At 47.8% G+C, this 21,931-nt stretch overlaps 2 protein-coding genes across 3 annotated transcripts; both read left to right on the top strand.

The window, feature by feature from the left end:
* Positions 1-4,331: 4,331 nt before the first annotated feature.
* LOC122008565 lies at positions 4,332-7,115 on the top strand. 2 transcript variants are annotated; one of them, XM_042564334.1, is made up of 4 exons: positions 4,332-4,732; positions 4,830-6,092; positions 6,185-6,323; positions 6,456-7,115. In XM_042564334.1, exons 1-4 carry the CDS (start codon positions 4,574-4,576, stop codon positions 6,785-6,787), a joined length of 1,893 nt encoding a protein of 630 aa, XP_042420268.1. In that variant the 5' UTR covers positions 4,332-4,573; the 3' UTR covers positions 6,788-7,115. The 2 variants fall into 2 exon arrangements, with proteins under 2 accessions (XP_042420268.1, XP_042420267.1); XM_042564333.1 differs by having other exon boundaries at positions 6,176-6,323.
* A 5,084-nt stretch (positions 7,116-12,199) lies between these two features.
* LOC122010464 lies at positions 12,200-13,868 on the top strand. Its single transcript, XM_042567006.1, has 4 exons — positions 12,200-12,266; positions 12,334-13,148; positions 13,225-13,440; positions 13,506-13,868. Exons 1-4 carry the CDS (start codon positions 12,200-12,202, stop codon positions 13,866-13,868), a joined length of 1,461 nt encoding a protein of 486 aa, XP_042422940.1.
* The last annotated feature ends 8,063 nt before the right edge of the window (positions 13,869-21,931 follow it).

Below are 21,931 nucleotides of genomic sequence, written 5' to 3'. Positions count from 1 at the left end.
TTCGCAATGGAACATGAGTTTAGTTTCGCGCACTCCCTCAATGAATGTTGTGGGCTCTAAATGAGTATTTCGTCTTATGTATTGAGCTGATGGTTCTCTTGAAAGGCACAAAGTTTGACTTGTAGTCAAAGGATTTAGTCAACAATCAGGTATTGACATTAGTGACACTTTTAGCCCAGTCATAAAATTACATCTGTCAAACTATCATTATCAATAAATGTTAGTTCTAATTGGACTGTATGACAATTGGGCATATCAAATGTGTTTCTCCATGATCATCTTGAGAAAACTGTATTTATGGAGCAACTACCTAGGTTCATTCATCCACAATTTTCATCTCATGTTTGCCAACGTAAAAAATCCTTACATGGTCTTCGACAAGCTCCTTGTGTATGGTTTCATCGACTATTTAATTGGTTACAAGCTCAAAGATTTTCTGAATCAAAGACTAACTCGTCTCTATTTTACTAATATAATAATGGATCTATGATATTTTTTCTTATTTATGTGAATGATATTCTGATAATCGGCAATGATTACAAGGGTATCAGAACATTTAAGTCTTCTTAATCAAGAATTTTCTACTCGAGATTTAGGTATTTATTATTTTTTTTCTTAGTATTGAGCTTATTCCACATGAGGATGACTATCTTCTCTCAGAGCAAATACATTACTAGACTTTTTCAATGAGCCAAAATGGATGGAGCACGTCCGATCTCTACACCAATTGCTATAAACAACTCTCTAACTTCATCCTCTCCTGCTCAATATGATCCACAGATTTATCGAAGTATTGTTGGAGACTTACAATATGTCACTATCACATGCCCTGATATTACTTTTATAGTAAATTGTGCTTGTCAATTCATGCATGCTCCAACTTAAAAAAAAATTTAGGATAATATAAAAAGAATACTTCGTTATCTCAAAGGTACTATTCTACATGGTCTTCTTTTATATCATCAATCATCTCGAGATTTACATGTATATAGTGATTTGGATTTGACAAGTTCTCCTGAAGATAGACGCTCTACTAGTGGATATGTAATATTTTTTGGATGAAATCTTATCTCATGGAATTTGAAAAAGCAACATACGGTATCCCGTTCAAACACTAAGGCAGAATATAAAACTATAGCAAATTCAACATAAAAAATTATTTGGCTTCAAACACTTCTCTCTGAACTTCATCTTGCATCAAATATTGCACAAAAAATTTAGTGCGACAATATTGGAGCAACATATCTCACAGCAAATCCAATCTTTTATGCTCATACAAAACATGTGGAAATTTATTTCCATTTTGTTCTTGAACGTATGACAACTCAACAGTTATCTGTCTCTTATATTTCTGCTGAAAATCAAATCACTGATATCTTTACTAAGTCATTATCCAGACAACATTTCAACAAGTTAGCAAACAAACTCAACGTCAAAATCTCTCGTTAAATTTGTCGGGGTAAAAGAGATAAAAGAGAATTATCAGAATTAACCAGATTAAATCAACAATTCAAATCAAATTAGTATTATAATTATTTTAATAATTTTGTTATAATTATTTGAATAACTTTTAAAATTATTTTTAGAATAATTCTATTATTTATTAATTAGTCAATTGACTAAATACTTTTTGAACATTATATATTGTATTACACTATTATTGCTCTCATAATATTTATTTCTCTCTTCCAATTCTGTCTTTAATATTGGGAGTCATTTGAAGTCAGGGGAACCTTGCAGGGAATCTGAGTTGTGTTGGGTCGGGGGTCCCCAAGAAGGCGCTACGGAATCAAAAAAAATGACTAACTGTATATCGCCACTGACCTCTAGTACCACATAATCTCCTTGATTACCTCTGCATCAATTCCTTTGGCTGTCTATTCTATAACTTGTCGCTTGAAATGATAAAAACTGTTGAGTTTGTCCGATTTCAAGCATAGCTGTTGAGAACGATAGATCCGCCAAAGTTTTCGGCAACACACGCCATTGCAGCACAAAGAACCCGGTTCTCCACTCCAGGGCTTCTACAGATGTTGTTCATCAGGCAGTCCTCTATATTCACTTTTGTATTTTTATTTGGAAAAGGAGCAACAATGCTTTGGTAAATCCTAACCGAAAATGAGTCATGGAGAACACAGTGCCTCGACAAAGCCTGTGGACTGTTTACGTCCTCAAAGTTTCGAGGCTTTTAGGATCATTATCCTCCTATCACGGTGTAGCTTATGAAACTAGGAGCCTTGGCAATTGAAGCTCTTAAATGTCTATTCACAGTAAACAGAGCCGTCAGATTCCTGACTGCAAATAATGCTCGGTCCCGAGTAGTAAATCCTATTCAAAGGTCACAGGCTGACAAAAGCAAAGCAGAAAAAAAAGCTCTCTGATATCGACTGACAAAAGAATTGGTCCAGTCAAGTTTTTCCGTAATATGGTAGAATTTCCCGTGCTTTTATAAGAGAGAATCTGCTCAAAGGATGCAGAACCAATCCAGATCAACACAATATTTACCTAATTTACTCATGCGATCGTGTACTAACCTGAGCAAAACAGGCTGCTGCTCCCTTGCGGCCACTGCCACAGTGCTGACTGTTGCGAGCAGTGTCTGTCTGTTTTTGTCATCATTACTGCCACCATATGAATCAAAGATTTTCAGTTTGACTGATTTGACTTGATGTCCTTTATTTTGGCGCAGAACGTTTGTCCGCATTCGAGGCGACGCGACGCCAGCGAGAAGTGACTAACGCCCCTGTTCGTCTTGAGTTGGGTGCACAAACTGAATGAGTAGACACACTGCTAGTGTTAGCACTAGCCCAGCAGTTTGCCTGCAGGACGTTAACCCTCATATTTAAGCATACATCTCCCACCCTGCACATCGGACACAAGGAAACAAATATAGTTTACCTGATAAGATCTTATATGTTATGTGAATAAGAGCCATTACTTGCATAACACAGCATTCTTTTCAATACGCGCGGTCTCCAAGTAAACAGAGCATGGTCAAAATAACATATCTTTTCCTTGCCAATTAGATATTCAAACCTCAGAATAACTAAAGTTAATTAGTTCGTTAAGAGGAGCACTATGTAGCTAGATTTAAGTGTCACTGCATCAACCTCTTCTCATATTTGGACTGTTTGCTAGTATAAGTTTTGTTCTCTTGCAGCCGTTTCTCCAGGAATCCCAGTCATGTGATTTTTAGGCACTCATGTGGGTAGAACCAACAGTAATATAATTTACTCACTGCTTTCACTCTCCCAGGCAGTGGGGAAGTGTAAGACCTCCTGCCATACTCAGACGATGTGATACTGGAACCTTTTGCTCCTCATGTTCCCGTACCCACTACTCTCGTTGTTCTTCCCAATACTCGAAAGAGGTTCGCTGTATCCGTAGCACAGATGGCAGGGTGAGGGGCACATTGACTGGCCGGGCCCTCACTTCAATGGCGGGCATTTGCAAGTGTTTCCTTCTCAAAAGATTCCTTCCTTGTTAACTGATAATGCAATGGCATGGTGCAACTTCTAAGAGCAGTATTTTGAGCTCCATGGTGTTCATGTTCCGATCCACCAACGGCAATTTATGAACCAGTTGAGTCACTAAGGGCGACCAGCTGCCACTTATAGAAATTGATCTTTAAACAAGTTCAAGTTATTAATAGAAAAAGAGTTGCATTATGACTAACGATAGTGAACTTCATGATGCAGCGAAAAGTGGCGAGAAGGTGATCAGAGGCACAAGGGCGAGGCGTGGGTGAGAGTGATAGAACATGGGAGGAAGGTACGGATGAGTGCACAAAGTGTCCGTGTCATCGTATCTGTCTGACTGCCAACTGCTCATGGGAGCCACTGGCGGCCCAGTATCCCACAGCGTCCATTCTATTATTCTCGCGTGGCACACCATTCCCCATCGTTCTCGGGTCTGGAGGAATGCATGTGAGTGGGTTCGACCGAGAGGACATACAACCAAACCCATCCCATCTTCACCTTTCTGAAATCTTTCTTGCACGAGATGCGTATGAATTCCTGCACTGAAGTGACAGCTAACGGAAGGAAAGGCAAAGGAAAAGAGGGCGATGCTTTAATGTCCACGGTATGAAGCAGGGAATTGTCATTCATACGAACGTATAGGACTTTTGGCACTCGAGTCTTTCAAAAACGAGCACCCGCGACGTCCTCTCGTCGTCAGTGCGATTTCCATGGGATGTATGGACACATGTGCTATATTTTCTTTACACAGATGTATGTGGTCCCCTCAGTCGACTCGGCTTGATTACAGCCGTGGTTTGGAAAAGAGTGAAAACTAAAGCACACTAGCTAGCTCATTCCAAAACTGAAGAAGCTTTGACTCCCTGTCAAACTCTGCTAAATAAGTGGAAAAAGGAGACGGTCGTTGCGCGGCCACCTCAACTTTAAAAGCCCCTTAGCGGGAGCCGTGATGGACGCTGCACTTGTGCACAAGGCTCTCGTGGTTGTGTGCGTGAAGAAAGAGCTAGCAGCGGAGAATTAAGGCGAGTTAGGAGTTGAGATCTGACCTGTGAAGAGCTAGCGGCGGAGCATCGACGGAGAGAGGGCAGAGGGGGATGACGTACGGAGTTGCTGGCCGTGGATGTAGTGAGGAGCAGAGCCTCGAGCCGCAGTTTGGGTGCATGGCCGGGCTCCGACAGCTATTCGACCGCCACAGCGTGCTGGCCGGGAGGCGCCAGTGCCCCAACCATCGCCTTCCGTCGACCACGACCTCTGTGAGTAAACAAGAATGCGCGCATTTACTTCGCTAAGTGAAGCTGTTTTGGTTGTGATCGAAACTTTAAGCTTTCTGTATCGACGTTCCCGTTGCAGGAATCAGAGGGTTCTTATTACTCTACTTCGGCTTTATCGTTCAAGGAGAGGCATCCGATGCCTTCGTCGCCGGAACCCTGTTCTCCTTCCACGAGGAGCCTCCCGACCGCAGAAACACCAGCGCAACGTTACATCCCAGTCTTCGGGTTCAAGGAGGGGGGGAGGCTCACCTGGAGGTTCCGGGACTCTCCGAGGCTCTCTCTCGATAGCCGCGCACTGTTCGACGCGAAGAGCGAGCACCGCCGCCTGCGGGAGGTCCGGACTGTAATCCCGGTCGCATCTGGAAGTCAATCCGGCGTCTACACGGAGGTGGAGGAGCAACGGCCGTCGCCGAGCGTCGTCGCCCGGTTAATGGGGATCAACGCCTTGCCGAGCGCAGATAGCGCGGAGCACGGCCGTTGCTTACTCCGTCGATCGGCGTCTGAGTCGGGGGTTCGGAGAGATCCATCGCGATACAGGTCGCTATACCCGAGTTCGTTTATAACACCTGAAGACGATCCAATTTCGGCCGAGGGTTTCTTCAAAGCCGTCGATCAAGATCCGTTCACCTTCACTGGGGCGAAGAAGCTTGACCCGACGAGAAATACACAAATCGTGCCGCTCCACTTGAATAGATTTCTTTACGAGGATTTCTTCCGGGAGACGAAGCGGTCGGGGGTGCTCTACGGCGAAATCGAGAGGAAGCTGAAGATGCGAGGGATTGACGAGCCGGCGAAGGACTTGGAGACTCTCAAGCAAATCCTGGAGGCGCTCCAGCTCCAGGGGCTCCTCCGCTCCAATCCGGCGAACCACCGCACGAACAGCCGCCGTATCTTGACGCACGACTTCGAAGATCAGCTCCAATGCGACTCCCCAATCGTTAAGATCAAGAAGGTCCCCAAAGCCCCGCGAGAGTTCTCGCTCGCTCCGCCGCCAAGAAGCAGCCGAAGCACTGGTACCGGCCGGCGCGATGGCACAGTGGGACAACGAGGTGTTAATCGGCGAAGCGACATGTTGATCCGAACGCCGCCGAGGTCACCTGTGAACAGGCGACCGTCGAGCGCAGCTTCGCATCCCCAGCGAACAATCTCCGCAGTCGGTTCCACAAAATCTAACCCGAAGAGGGCAGTGCCGGATCCGCCGGCCGCTGGGTCTCCGACGAACTGCATCCATAAGGCGGCTGCACGTAACAAAAATAGGGTTCTCAAACCGGCGGAGGACGATACCGCGACCACTATCCATGGAAGTAGCACGGGCTCATGCCATCCGCCGTTCGGCATGGAGGTATCGCTCCCATACCAACCCTACAATCCTTAATGTGTTCATATTCTCATTATTTTTAAATTAAAATTACTATTTAAAAAAAGTCAATGCAGAGACCGATCGGAATCAAACCGGAATTTCGTCGCGAGAAGGCGTGGCAGGTTTATTATGTGTCGGACCAGCGGCCGAGCCCCATTTCCGTGCTTGATTCCTCGCCTTCGCCTCTTACCAATCGATGCATAGATTTTAAAGGTAAATTAAATAAAACAATTTTTTGCACCAAAACTTTTTCGATTCAATCGGCTATTAGACATCGGATTAATCTGTCGATAAATGTCAGTCATACCTGAGAATTTCATAAAATTGATGCGATGTGGTGCGCAGATCAATCGGCGGAGGAGTTGGAGGAGCACTGCGCTGCTGCAGCGGTACGTACCGGTGATGGAAACTGCATGGGTAGTCCTGGTGCTGACGTACGTGATGGCGTCCTCCCCGATTCCCTCCGCCTGTCCGACGCCGGCGAAAAAACCGCGTGCGGGGCTCTGCAGAAATGCATCGCCGATGGAGGCGCCACGCCTGCTTCCGAGATATCCAACGCTGCCCTCCAGATTGAGCGGCTGATCTTTAGGGATCTCGTCGGCGAAACGATTCGCCACCTCGCTAGCGCTGCCAGCGATTCCCGGCGCCTTAACCCTCGCCGCAAGCTGGCCTTTTAAGTAAAACGGTGAAGTGAACCCGGAATTGAATGGGCTAGTAATGGAGGCCCAACGAGGCGGTGAGTGTGGCAGCAGAAGCCTCTGACGTTTGCTCATGGAGCAGAGGTAGCTCTAGCTAAGGCCATGCCATCCCTCTGCTGTGCAGGTTGGGGTCTGTGTCCTTAGTTAAGCATGACGAAAGAGAACACTTTTAGGAAAAACCTCCGATTGAAGTAGGGCAGTTGACGATGAGACAGAGTGGCAATTTGAAAGTTAAGATTCATCTAACCTGTTGTAATGGCCATGATAACTTGTTTGCTTCATCATCTAGTTTATCAATTTCACCAAATGTTTGGAGTTGTTCAAGTCCCATGTTTTTCTTATTATTCCTTTTATTTGAGCTGACGAGATTTTTTCTGTTGATACGATTCTATTGCACTCAGGCACCAGGCCTGCTGCCCACAAGAATAAACGACTTTCCATGTAAATTTTTATTTAAAAACTGCAAGGTGCATAAAGAACTTGTAAAAATATTGTAATTCCAATTCTTCAATTTAATTTTGTGTGAATCAGAATTTAAATACTATTTCTCATAATTGGATATAACATTTTTAATACTGATCCCGACCGAAGGCTGAGTCGGACGGAGGCTGGTCGCGGTGGCCTGGTTGTTGACGAAAAAAGTCGTAGATGATCCGGCTCCCACGGGTGGCTGACGCTGCTGCAGGCCCCTGCGCACACTCAGACAACCTCCCCCTCTTACGTTAGAGACCAGAACCCAGGGAAAAAGTCCCCGGATCAGGCCCTCCGACGCTCAAGTCAGGTCTTTTTCCCCAGAAGAAAACAGAGAGACCACAAAAATAAAAAGTTGTGAAAGGAAAAAGTGACGAGAGTGCGCGTGTACCAGCGTACGAGGAATCTCCCTCTTTTTATGCCCCCGCCTTGCTTCCAGAACCTGCCATCCTGTCAGAAAATGTTAGACGCTGGGCTTTGTCGTTGTCGTGTAGTCCTGGACACATGTCGTGCTGCTATTAGTTGTGAAAGCATCTTCTTGTTTAGGAACCTCCGCCTTTACACATGAGTTTTGTCTTGTAGTGAAGGACACCTGTCAGGCCGCTATTGGTCATGAGAGCATCTTCTCCTTTAGAAACCTCCGCCTTCGCACATCTCGCTGGTATGTAATGATTACCCTTGACGGACAATTGTGATGCTTCAACCCCTGCCCAACTTGGCTCATCCTATTTATCGCTGTCGGCATCTACCTTACACCCCTCGACCAGATCTCGCCTCTAAGCGTTACTCGTTAATCGGGCTACCCCTGAACAGCCCTGTCGATCACGGTCTGTATTCTGCACCCTATATTTGCTGGCCTTCGACTGTAAGCCCGTAGATTGGGCTGTCTTTACACAGCTCTGTCGCTTCCGACCTATGAGTTATGACTTGCACTTCCGGCTCTTCGAGTCGCAGACCTGCAGACCGAGCCATCTCTACACAGCTCTGACACTTCCGACCTATGAGTTGTGACTTGCACTTCCGGCTCTTCGAGTCGCAGACCTGAAGACCGAGCCATCTCTGAACAGCTCTGCCGCTTCCTACCTATGATTCGCGACTTGCAGCTCTGGGCCTCTGAATCGCAGACCTGCAGACCGAGCTGACTCCGAATGGCTCTGCCACTTCCGACTTGTGCCCAGTACTCCGCCTGTCGTCTCCCTTTGTTTTTCAACTACTTTGCCGCCTTGATCGATAAGCCTGCCTGACCCCTGCCTACCCCCTGTGCTTGCCTTTGACTGCCTAGTCAGCTTGACTATTGACTGCCACGTATTCTTGACTTTTGACCGCCCTATGGCCTTGACCCTTCTCACCCTTTCCTCTTGGGCCCCTCCGTTACCAACCGTATAACAAGCCTCCCCCGCAAGTCTAGTCGAAGGAGGACGACAGTCTGACTGACTAGACCTCAGCACATCTCTAAGATCTCAGCATATCTTTATGACCTCAGCCTATCTCTGTGTCTCTACTTCAGCATATCTCTGCGCGCCCTGATTCCCGCCTCACGCATCAATCTTTGTGTCGCGTCGCCTGGGATACCATGCCTCCTTAATTGCTTCGCCAGTCGCTTGGGGTACCGTGGCCACGTAGTTGCTTTGACTTGGCCACCCGCCTTCTTTATAAAGAGCCTCACGGTCACCCCTTTACTCTATCCTTCTTCATTCTTGCTCTCCTACTTCCTTCTGCTAATCCACGTTCTGCCAGCTTCCTTCGCCCGAGATGCATTCTCCTTCCTCTGACGAAGTTGATCAGCCGCCCTCCCAGATGCTGATAAATCAACTCACCTCGCTGCTTGCCGCGAGAGAACGCGAACTGGAGCGTGTGTCCCAGGATCGAGATCGTCAGCTAGCTGCCCTGCGCTCCATGGAAGCCCAGTATCGTGTTGCGAAGTCTTGCGTGCATTCTGAAAAGGCGAGGAAAGAGGAATGTCAGGCTAGCTTGCAGCGCCAAATCAGCCTCCAAGAACGTTTGCAGCCAGAGCATGAGGCGGAGTTATCTCTTCTCCGCACGTGCCTTAACGTCAAGCAAGACACGATCGCCCAGCAACAAGCAGTCATCGACTCCTTACATGCGGAGCTGGCTCGGGCTCTGAACGCCCCTGAGGCCCCTGAGTCCCCAGACATTTCTTTACACGGCAGTGCTCATTCTCCATGACCAATCCTTTCCCCGAGTTAAGGCTAGCTCGGGCCATAGTTGTCTCAGTGGCTCCTTCTCCGCAAAACGCTCCCTCTTGTAGCCTTAGCTGTATTGCCTGCTTATTGAACTGTGCTGCTGTACTTGTATATCTGTCCCCTTCTAGCATAGTCTTTCCTGCTCAAATTTCAGAGTTGCTTCATGATTCCTTTTCATGGTTCCTGCTCAAATTTCAGAGTCTCAAGCATTTTTAGAAGCTGGCCCGTATGTGAGAGCCAAGAGTTGCTTCATGATTCCTTTTCATGTATGAATTTTGGATAATAAAACCGACATGGTGCTTGAGATTTAAAACTGTAATGAACGTGCAAAACCTGATTTCTTAGTTAATATTGACGCTCTAAGGGTAGAGTAGATGGCCTTCTGCATCCCTTGCCCTGCGTATTTACTGCATATTTGCAATTTGCGTAAAATAAAGCCAGATGTAGCTGACATGATTATTGACAACGCTCCGCTCATTGTGAGGCATATCCCCTAGAAAGGTAGTCAAGTGTGGGTGCCGAGCTCACTTATGATTTTCACAGGGGGGGTTGCTTTTTGATTCCCGCATGGGGACCGACCTGAAAGGTCGTTGGGCGTGAGGACAGGGCTCACTTTTGATTCTCGCATGGGAGCCGACCTGAAAGGTCGTTGGGCGTGAGAACAGAGCTCACTTATAACTCGCACTGAGGCGAGAGTCTGGGGCTACCGACCTAAAAGGGCGTTGGGCGTGAGCACAAGGCTCACTTTTAATTCTCGCATGGGAGCCGACCTGAAAGGTCGTTGGGCGTGAGAACAGAGCTCACTTATAACTCGCACTGAGGCGAGAGTCTGGGACTACCGACCTAAAAGGTCGTTGGGCGTGAGCACGAGACTCACTTTTAATTCTCGCATGGGAGCCAACCTGAAAAGTCGTTGGGCGTGAGAACAGAGCTCACTTATAACTCGCACTGGGGCGAGAGTCTGGGACTACCGACCTAAAAGGTCGTTGGGCGTGAGCACGAGGCTCACTTTTAATTCTCGCATGGGAGCCGACCTGAAAGGTCGTTGGGTGTGAGAACAGAGCTCACTTATAACTCGCACTGGGGCGAGAGTCTGGGACTACCGACCTAAAAGGTCGTTGGGCGTGAGCACGAGGCTCACTTTTAATTCTCACATGGGAGCCGACCTGAAAGGTCGTTGGGCGTGAGAACAGAGCTCACTTATAACTCGCACTGGGGCGAGAGTCTGGGAATACTCCGGTCCGAGACCGGTGGCGATGGCGCTGGTCCGAGACCAGTAAGAACCCCAAACGGCAAAGACATAGATGCATTGCTCTTCTTTGCCTTCATTCGTCTCGCCTGTGCCGACCTGATTGCCTTAGTCGATCTAGTCGTTGTCGCTAGATTTGGGCTCACCCGTTTGCGTCGTGTTTCTTCCTGCGATTGCATCATGTACAGTATAGAATTAAGAATAGAGGAGGGAGCATGAAAACCTTACTCAACCCCTGGGCCACAGTACCCTTGCAGCTTATGATGACCCCGTAGTTCTCGCGATGCGCCTGGTTAGTTGCTCAGATCCGGGGCTGTCTGGGCAGCCCCACAAGCCTGCTTGCTACTTGTCTGACCTGGCCATCACTCCCGCTGACATGCCCTGTCTTATTTGCGACCTTTTTGAATTGCCTGGATTCTGGGGCTTCATGAAACTTCCCGCCTAGTCTCGAGCCTTTTACGAAGAATGCTTCTTTTTTGAGGCCACGCCCCTTCATGATTACCTTGCCTTGTCGATCTTTAATGTGTTTCTTCTCGCGATGACACCTGTCCGACGCCTTTATTGCGCACGCCTCCTGACGCCAGCCTCTGACCCCTTTTTTGCACCCTTCAGCGCTTATTTCCCATCAGACGGCGCTGGGGCGCGTTACCCCAAAAGATACTCGGCTCGACTCTCGATGTTTCCTAGGAATGAATGTGCTTTATAAACCCTAAAGGCAGTCCGCTTTCCATACTTCGACGCTTCGCAATCCTCCTCCCTTCGTTTGCGGCCGTTTCTTGCAGTGCAACTCCTCGTTCTCCTGCTTGCGCCCGACCTGTGACCCCTCTCGTCTTCCTTCCCCTCGCCTGCTTACTCCTTGTGATCATGGATGGTAAGGAACTCTTCTGGTATTCCCGTTACATCTCTGATTTAGACCATCACGACCTGTCTTCACTGCAATCCAATCTGGGACTAGGCGGCGCATATGAGTTTCGTCTTCCCTCGCCAAATGAGCATCCTTCCTCTCCTCCCGAAGGGTTTATCACCGTTTTTAGGGACCAAATCTTAGGTGGTCTTCGCTTTCTTTTGCATCCTTTTTTCTCCGAGTTGAGTCAGTATTACGGTATTGGTATCTCTCAGTTCGCCCCTAATGTATTCCTGGCGGTCTGCGGAACCATCATCTTATGCCGCATTTATCAAATCCCCTTGACCGCTAGACTATTCCATCACTTCTATTCCTTCCGGCGAGCCGAAGCAGGGGTATTCAACGTTCAAGCCAAGTCGGGCCATAAGTTTTTTGATGACCTACCTTCTTCCAACAAAGGCTGGAGGTCTCGCTTTTTCTTCCTCAAGCCCCCCGTCCCCTTAGTCGGGCCTTCCTAATGGCGTCCCCTCCTCGCTTCGGACTTCCCTTCGCATGTCCATGAACTTGCCTACTCCGCGGCTGTGGACAAGCTGAGAGGTGTTATTGTTCGCCTGTCTGTGCTGATGCTAGAAGGCATTCTGCACACCTTCGGCCTTAGTCCTGTCTCCACAGAAATCGGAGCTCCTTTTGGTAAGTTGTTATCTTTTTGTATACCGCTCTTCGCTAACTGAGGTGCTTTTTCTTCTTATTTTTGTAGTGGTTGTCATCCTCCGTTCCTTTGCCTATCAGGAGACACCCTCGGTGGCCGTCCTGCAAACTCTGAATGATGAGCTAACACCGAGTCTACCTTCTGATCCCGCCGTCGCCGCCGGTCCGCAGCTGTCGGAACCCCGGACTTCTGATGCGGAGGACGCCCCGACGCTTATTGAGCCACCAGCCCCCAGCCCTGCAGACTCAGCCCTGCCCCGCACCTCTGATCAACCTGCAGCTGAGCCATCGCCCGCAGGACCAATGCCTTCTCTCCCTCCAACTATGAAGCTGCGCCTTACGCGCAAGGGCAAGAGAGCGGCCCCGGTCACCGCAACTTCTCCTCCACATCCTCGCCGTCAACGCGTAGTGATCACTTCCTCCCTCACCAGGTCCTCGGACACGGGCTCGACCCAGGAGACAAGCTTGGCACGGGAGAAGGCCTCTGATCTGGAGGTGGCAGACCCGCCATCGGACCTGACCGCTCCGCTGCCAATCCAGAGTGTATTACCTGCCCCGCCTTCGTCCTCTGGCGATCAGCCCCCAGACTCGCTGGCTCGCTCAACTTCTCCTCCTCTCGTGCCTATGAGCTCAGCCGTGCCAACTCTGGAGCTGTCATCCGCAGACCTGGCCTTTGAAGCTTCCTGGAGGCTCCCTTCAGAGACCGACCCGGCCTACGTGCCCGCCGCCGACCTGTCGCCTATCTTTGGTAGGGTCGACCTCTATGGGGACCTGTCCATCTCCTGGCAATCAGCCAATCGACAGTTTTGGGAGAGCAATTCCCCTTTGAAGGAGTTCGATCAAATTGCTCGCTCCCTGGTTGCGGTAAGCTCTTTCTCTCCTTCTTCCTGGTATCCGTGTGTTTCTGTAACCTCCTTTCTCTTCTTCTGGCTACTGGCAGACCTGCTCCGCGAGTCTGAGCGTCGTGCTACTGGCTAGCGCTGCCGCTGCTCGGGAGGCCACCCTGCGGACTCAGTGGGAGGCTTGCCAAACCCAGCTTCAATCGTTGCAAGCGGAGCTCTCGCAAGCCCAGGGAACTGCGTCTCAGGGCCAGAGTGACCTAGCTGTAGCCCGCGCTGAGGCTGCCCAGAACAAGGGCCTCATGGAAGAGTATCAGGCGAGCAAACTCGGGCGGCTAAGGGTCTACAGACTGGCTTATGTCCGCTCTTCCTTTTCCTCCAGAAGTTGGGGCGCTGGATGGTCTCGTTGTTGTGTCACGGGGCCGTTGGTGGGGTTAGGCAGGCCTTCGAGCAAGGTTATCTACGCTCAGCACCTCCCGCCACCTTTTTGGACACCGCTCGCCTGGCTCGAGAACTGCCGCAGGAAACTTTCCCTTCCTTCGAAGCGGATGATGGGCTCTTCCTCCTGGATGCTCCTCCTTCGGCGGCCGATCAGACCCCCACGGAGACGTCTGCTCAGGACCTTCCTGCTGTCGTTCCCGAAACGTCTGATGCTCGTGCTTCTCCTTCTGCAGAGCTGGCCGACCCAGTGCCCCGTCTGTCGGCCCCTGGTGAACCGATTTCCCCTTCGCCAAATGTAGTGTAGTCGGAACCGTGTTATGATGTTTAATGTTTTATGTCTTGATGCCGACTCTTCTCCGATGGTACTTATTCACGTAGTCATACTGAACTCGGAATGTCTGTTCTTAATTTCCCTCATATTCGGATAACTGTATTGCGCCCCCTTCGTGTACCTTTAGCTTGCTTCTTTAGTAGGTCGTCCGTTGGCTTCGGCCGATCTCTGCTGATCAGCTCGCCTTCGTTTACTTTCCTTCGCTACGCAGCTCTCCCACGTAGCTCTTCCTCCACTGGTTGTTCTTATTCTGAGCCCGGCGGGGACTAAAGGTTACCTTGCGTGACCGTCAGGCCCGCTGGTTTGACCTATCTACCTTTCTAATGGCCCCTCCGTACACTTTTGTCCTGCTTGGAGCAATCACCTTGGGAGGCGCTTCGTATCTCGGGCCCCTGGCTTTCCTATAATACCCCCTGGTTATATTCTCGAGGCTCATCGCAGAGCGTTCCCTGTCTATTTCCGCCCCTGTATCCACCATCCGTTGTTAACGTACGAAAATATCCTTCCTCCTCCATACCTATAAGTATCTTCTCCCTCTTGCCTTCTCTTAGGATTCGCCGTCACCACGGAGCACCCAAACGTCGCTGCTGCCGACTGACTTCCTCCGAGACTTTGCCGCGATCCTTCTTCTTCTCCAAGCCTCTTCTTTTCGTTTGTTCTTTCTATCACCTGAGAGAATCTCTTTTGTAATGACTTCTCCTTCTTGGATCTCCTTGTTGGCGGAGCACTTCCCAGACGCTTCGTCTTTCGCCGAGTTGGATTGGGATGACCTACGGTACACTTATGAAATCCCTACTAGCTTCCAACCCCTCATTCCTACTGGTGTGAACCTGTACTTCGATCCTCCGCCTGGTTATTGCACTTTCTTTACTGAACAATTTGTATCTGGCCTCCGTTTACCCCCACATCCTTTTTTGTCTGGAGCATGCCGCTATTTCAAGATCCCCCTAGGTCAGCTAACTCCCAATTCCATAAAGATTTTATGTGGCTTCGTCATACTCTGCGAAGTTTGTGACATTTCCTGGTCGGCCTCCCTTTTTCACTGCTTCTTTGCTCTTGCTCGGCACGCCGACGATCTCTTTTACTTCCAAGCCCGCAGTCACACTGCTTTCTTCTCTCCTCTCCCTCCTCCCAGTGCTAACTGGAGGAAAAAGTTCTTTTTTCTCCGATTTCCAGAGGAGACAGACTGGCCCATGTATTGGCAACCTGAGCTGCCTCTAACTCCGGCGCTGGACGAATTCCACATGGACCTCTCCTATTCTACGGCTGCCACTTGAATGGAGGACTGGCGCTTGAATCTGACAAGACTGATATCTGAAGACCTACTTTCTTTCTTCAGGCTGAGCCACTCTACCTCTGACACACCGCGCTCCTTAGGTAAGTTCGTGTTGAGTGCCTTCTTTCCGATCACTTTCCCTGTGAGAATGACTTCTCGTGTTGGCGCTTTCAGCTGAGGCTTTGCATCGTGCGTCGGAGGTTCTGCCTCTACCCCTCGATGATCTGGAAATAATGCGGCGCGGTCGGGCAATCTTGGATAGGAGGCTACTCCCTCATCTTGGATCCGCCTCATTCGGGGCGGCGACTCAGCCTGCTCCCAGCCCTGCCTCACACGCCGCTTCTCCTTCGCCTGCCGCCTCGACCCGAGGTCGGGGTCGTGATCCAGCCGCTCGCCCGGCCAGACGTGTCTTCCGAGGAGCCCCCCAGGCTTCCAGGCGTGGTCGCGCAACTCTTCATCGTGCAGGTCTAAGCTCATCCGGCCGGGGCGCCACGGACAGGGGTGCGGCAGCCTCTTCACAGGGTCAGCCTCGCTCTGATGACTCTGATTCTGATAACCAGCCCCTGCTTCATAGGAGGCGCCGAAGACCAGGTCTGACTATATTAACGCTTGATTATGTCCCTTATACTACCACGTTGCCCCTTGCTACCGCCGTGACTGGCTCTGACATCACTCCCCTCTTTATTTTTGCTTTCTTTATCTGGCAGCCTCTCCCAACCCCTACAGGGGATGACCGGCTGCGTTCCGTTCTGTCCCTACAACTGCAGAGGAAGACAGCCCAGGCGATCATCAAAACCCCACGCCAACTGAGCCCGTTCCCGAGCCACCTCCCGTTCCTCTAGGTGCTGACGCTGGCCCTTCTCAACCTTCCTCCTCCACCCGCCATCGTTACAGGACCACCATCCCCTCTGAAGCTGCTCTAGCTTGGCGGTCTGACGCCCCTACGAGCCTTCTGATGATGAAAGGCTGCCTCGGCAGCTTGTGGGCAGAGAGCATGGATCAAATGGGTAGTTTGTCGCCATTAGCCCAGATGGATAGGTTCTCCAAGTCCTGGGCTAAAGTAAGTACTTCTCACCTCGCACTTGCCATTAATTTACCTCAGTTGAAGGTTGTTTCTTCCATCTAGACTCATGCAGAATCTTTGATGCTGAACTAATCCTTCCACACCTTCCATCATGAAAGCAAAGAACTCCGGGAGAGAGTCTCCGAATTAGAGCTGCAACTGAATGACCCTGCCCAAGCCAGCTACGCTTTGCGGGCGGAGATTCAAGCCCTAACCAATCAGACCAACCGGCAGAAACGGTTCCAGATACAGGTGAAAGATGAGCTCCGAGCTATGAGGGAGGAGAGAGCTGCATCTGAGGCAGGGTATCAGCAACAGCTATGTTAGAGTGTATACTAAAAGCCTAGCTTTTGGTATAAACATTTATCTAGAAATAAGAATCACATTGGTCAAATGTCTACATTTATGATAAATGTAGTTGTTCAATTAATTTATATTGTAGATAACATGGTGTGTGGTGTCACACACAGAAGATCATGTTATCAGTTTCCTTATAAATTATAAACAGTAGCTCACGACTAAAATGGAAAGGAACAAACCATTGGAAGGTCATAGTGTAATTATGTATTAGTTTATCTTAACTATATAATTACACTAGTACACTTAGAGTGTATTGAGTAGGACCATTAGAGGTCGTTTCTTTTATACTGACTTTATAAAGAAACAAAGACCTCAGTTATTATGGAAGTGTGTGCTCTTAATCCTAATATAATAACAAGCACATATATTTGATATTTATTTCTTTAATTTATCAATGGGTGAGATTTAGTTCGATGAATCAATAAGCCCGATAAGTTGGGAAATGATATCACTTATAGTGTGTGCTGTTGATTATAGAAGGAAACTGTGTCTTAGTGATCTAGGTTGAGAATGTCCTCAAGAGGAGCTCATAAGGATTGTCATGTTAAACCCTGCAGGTGGACTTAGTCCGACATGACGATGAAGTTGAGTGGTACTACTCTTGGAACTAGATATTAATTAAGTGAGTTGTCAGTAACTTACTTAATTAGTGGACATTTGTTATCTTAAACACAGGGAGACTAACACACTCATAATAAGAAGGAGCCCAAAAATGTAATTTGGGATTGGTGCGGTAGTTCAATAATAATTCTCTAGTGGAATGAATTATTATTGATAAAATTAAGTTGTGTGTTCGGGGCGAACATGGGATGCTTAATTTTATCGGGAGACCAAAACCAATTCCTCCTCTCGGTCCCTATCGTAGCCTCTTAATTATAGAGTACTATACCCACCTATACCCACCTTCTTACCCATCCTATAGGGGGCCGGCCAAGCTAGCTTGGAGACCAAGCTAGGGCCGGCCATGTTTTGGTTCATGGGTGAATTCATGTGGCCGGCCCTAGCTTGAACTCAAGCTTAGGTGGCCGACCCTATTAAAATAAAAAGGAATTTTATTTTTTAAATTTTTCTCATGTGGATAACATGATTTAAAAGAGAGTTTAAAAATTTAAATATTTCCTTTTATAAGATTCTACAAAAGATTAAGAGAAGAGTTAAATCTCTTTCCTTATTTGTAGATTAAAAGGTTGATTTTAATTTTGGTAAAAACTTTCCTTTTAATCATGTTCATGATTTAAAAAAGAGTTTAAAAATTAAATATATCTCTTTTATAAAGCTTCTACAAGGATTAAGAAAAGATTAGATATCTTTCCTTATTTGTAGATTGGAAGAGATTTTAATTTTTAAAAGATAACTTTCTTTTTATCCACATGTTTAAAAGAAATATTTTAATTTATAAAATTTCCTTTTTATTGACCATCATGAAGGGAAAATTACTAGAGAAATTTTTTATAAAATTTTCGGAAATAAATTAGGAAAGTTTTAATTCTTGATTGAATTAAATTTCCTTTGCTTGGTTTAAAGTGGCCGGCCACATTGTTGATGAGAAAAAAATATTTTTAATTAAATAAATTTTCCTTATCAATGGCAAAAGAATTAAGGAAATTTTTATTTAAATTTCCTTATTTGCCAAGGCCAAGGATTATAAAAGAGAGGGTAGAGGTGCCTTCATTGAGAACAACTCTATTATTTTTCCTCTCTCTTTTTCTTCCTTGGTGTGGCCGGCCATCCTCTCCTCCTTTCTTCTCTTTGATGGCCAAACCTCATCCTTCTTGTGGAGACTCATATGGTGGCCGGATCAAGTTTAGAGAAGAAGAAGAAGAAGGAGAGAAAGAAAGCTTTGTTTCTAGCATCCCTTGGAGCATGGTGGTGGTGGCCGAACCTCTTCATCCTAGAAGAAGTTTTGATGGCCGAAACTTGCAAGGAAGAAGAAGGTGCTTGGTGGTTCTCATCTCGGAAGATTGTTGCCCACACAACGTCCGAGGTTAGAAGAGGAATACGGTAGAAGATCAAGAGGTTTTTCTAAAAGGTATAACTAGTAATTTTTCTTTCCGCATCATACTAGTTATTTTTGAAAATAAAACTAAATACAAGAGGCATGCGATTCTAGAGTTTCGAATTTGTTTTCGATATAGTGTTCTTTTGTTTTTCTTTTCCTTGTGATTTGATTGTTCCTTTTGGTTAACCTAAAGTTATTTTAGGAAATTAAATATTAGCTTTCTATAAAATGTTTTGTCTAGTCGATGGTGGTTGCTCCCATATCCAAGAAGGTCATGTGCCTCGCCACGTCAGTACTGGGAACCGATTATGGAAATTAATATTTAATGGAATTAATAACTTAAGGTGACTTGGGTCGAACGTGTTAAGTTCCGCAGGAGATCCAAGTCAAAACCTAAAAGAACAAATAGATTAAGTTTTGGATCAAACGTGTTAAGTTCCGCAGGCGATCCAAAATTTAATTTAAAAGAACACATGGTAGCTAGGAAAAGGTTCAGACCTTTGTACAAAATTTTTGTACAATGGAACCTCTAGGCTTTCCGAGTAGCAACCAACAAGCTAGCCCATCAGGCTCAGGAAATACAGTCCAAGGATACTCTTCTGCAGGAGAAGAACAATAAACTGGAGGTTCAGGTGGCACAATTGGAGACTCAAGGGGCTGAGCTGGAGGCCCTGAAGGCGGAACTATCCCAGTCTCGGGCGGCTTTGTCGGGCGTATTCGCTGCTCTAGCGGTCTATCAAGAAGGAGAGGCTGATCATTGCCTGCAAAGTCGAATGTCCTATCTGAGCTCTCCTGAATTTTTATCCCAGGCTGGGGCACGCTTTGCTGCGACCGTACCGTACACGTCAGCTGGAGTTATCAGGCAACTGCATGCACAGGACTTCTTGAGGTTCATCCCCTCCGCAGACTTTTTGAATCACGACCAAATCATTCAAGGCTTTCTGGATGAGATTTTTGCTCCTTTCAAATGATCTGTACCAGCCACTTAAACTGAGAAATTGTTACATGTACAGATGTCTTTTCGAATATTTACTTGGCTATCCTACTGTCTCCATGCCCCTCGCCTGACCCGGCCTACGTCAACAGAGTCAGCCCCCTCAAACTCAATAGGGTTGTAGGTAGTTAGCACTCCAAGGTCGATCCAGCTTCCTTCCTTGAGCGTCCTGCAAATAATAGGCCCCCGATGCCAATTTCTTGATAACTTTGTATGGTCCGTCCCATCGAGGAGCCAACTTCGTCACTTCCCCTAAGGGCTTCATCTGCTTCCAGACGAGGTCTCCTTTTCCGAAGAATCGGGGGATCACCCTTCTATTATAGTTTTGCCTCATTCTTTGTCTATAGGCCTCCAACCTGGCAGCTGTTTGTTCACGGATTTCGCTGATGAAATCTAGCTCAGCCAGCCATCGCTCTGCGTTCCCTTCATCATACATCATTCTTCTCACGGACGGTATCCCGACCTCCAGAGGTACCACTGCTTCATTACTATATACTAAATGGAAAGGTGTCAAACCTGTACTTTCTCAGGGTGTCGTACGATAGGCCCACAAAATGCTCGGCAGCTCGTCCACCCAACTGCCTCCCGTGTGATTCAGCTTGACTTTGAGCCCCCGCACTATTTCTCGATTGACCACCTCTGTCTGACCATTGCTTTGCGGGTGAGCCACCGAAGTGAAGGCCTGAGTTATGCCGAACCCCTTGCACCAATTTTATATTTTGCATCCTTGAAATTGTCTGCCATTGTCCGACACCAGTTTGTGAGGCAAGCCGAATCTGCAAAAGATGTTCTTCCATAAGAACTGGATCACCGCATCCTCAGTGATTTTGGCCAGAGCTTCTGCTTCCACCCACTTGGAGAAGTAATCTACCGCCACCAGCAAGAAACGTCTTTGCCCTGTAGCCATCTGGAAAGGTCCCACGATGTCCATACCCCGTTGGTCAAATGGGCAAGACACTATAGAAGTCCTCAGCAACTCTGTAGGTCGATGCGTCAGGTTCTGGTACCTTTGGCACGACAAACAAGTATTCACCAGCTTCTGTGCGTCCTTCTGCAGGGTAGGCCAGAAATACCCGGCCAATAGCACTTTCCGGGCCAGCGTTCTTCCACCTGCGTGGTTGCCACAGCATCCCAAATGTATCTCCCGCAAGGCCTGATCTGCTTTTTCCATATTCAAGCATTTGAGCAGAGGTCTGGAGAAAGACTTTTTGTACAGTTGATCTCCAATCATAATATAAGAATGGGCCTGTATCCGGAGCATACGTGCCTCTTCTAAGTTGGTGGGTACAATTCCCTGCTGGAGGAAACTCATTATGGGCGCCCTCTAATCGATAACTCCTCCCAGGTTATTTTGCAAATCTATCTGAGCTATAAGGAAGGTCTGCGCTATAGATCTGTCAAGTACCCAAGTAGTCAGGGAGCTGGCCATTTTAGCTAGTTCATCTGCCCTTTCATTTTCAGACCTGGGAATCTTGGTGACTGTGACTTCTTTAAAATCTTTCCTCATCTTCTCATAGGCTTCCTTGTAAACTTGCATTTTTCGTTGTTTGCTTCAAAATGTCCGGTCACCTGCTGAGTTACTAGCTGCGAATCCGAGTATATTATGACTCTGCTTGCCCCCACATGTCGAGCTGCTTGCAAACCTGCTAATAGGGCTTCATACTCTGTCTCATTGTTGGTAGCTCTGAAATTTAGCCGTACAGCCAGCTGCATAATGTCTCCCTGCGGAGATATTAGAAGTGCACCTACACCACTTCCCCGATGAGTAGCTGATCCGTCTACATAAATTTTCCAGACCTCTTCCGAGTCTGCCTGATAAACTTCTGTCAAGAAATCCGCCAGAGCCTGTGCTTTGATCGCGGTTCGGGGCTGATACTGTATATCATATTCCCCTAGCTCGGTTGCCCATTTGATAAGCCGACCTGCTACCTCCACCTTGGTGAGAGCTCGACCCATGGTACTATTTGTCAGGACGGTGATGGGATGCGCCAAAAAATACGGTCGGAGGCGCCGGGCCATGAGAACAAGCCCGTAAACCAACTTTTCCAGGGCTGTGTACCGAGACTCAGCCCCCTTCAATAGATGACTGAAAAAATACACTGACCATTGTACACTGTCCTGCTCTTTCACTAGCACGGCCCCCGCGGCCTCGGGGGTGGCTGACAAGTAGACCCAAAGGGGTTCTCCCACAACAGGCTTAAACAACGATGGCAAAGACTCCAGGTATTGCTTTAGCTCCTCAAAGGCCTGTGTGCATTCTTCCGCCCACTGAAACTTGGCCGCTTTCCTGAGCACTTTGAAGAAGGGCGCTGCTCGATCCGCAGATCTGGAGATGAATCGAGAC

The sequence above is a fragment of the Zingiber officinale genome, chromosome 8A (genome assembly GCF_018446385.1).
Source record: "Zingiber officinale cultivar Zhangliang chromosome 8A, Zo_v1.1, whole genome shotgun sequence".
NCBI lineage: Eukaryota > Viridiplantae > Streptophyta > Magnoliopsida > Zingiberales > Zingiberaceae > Zingiber > Zingiber officinale.
This window is presented reverse-complemented; position numbering and strand designations above follow the sequence as displayed.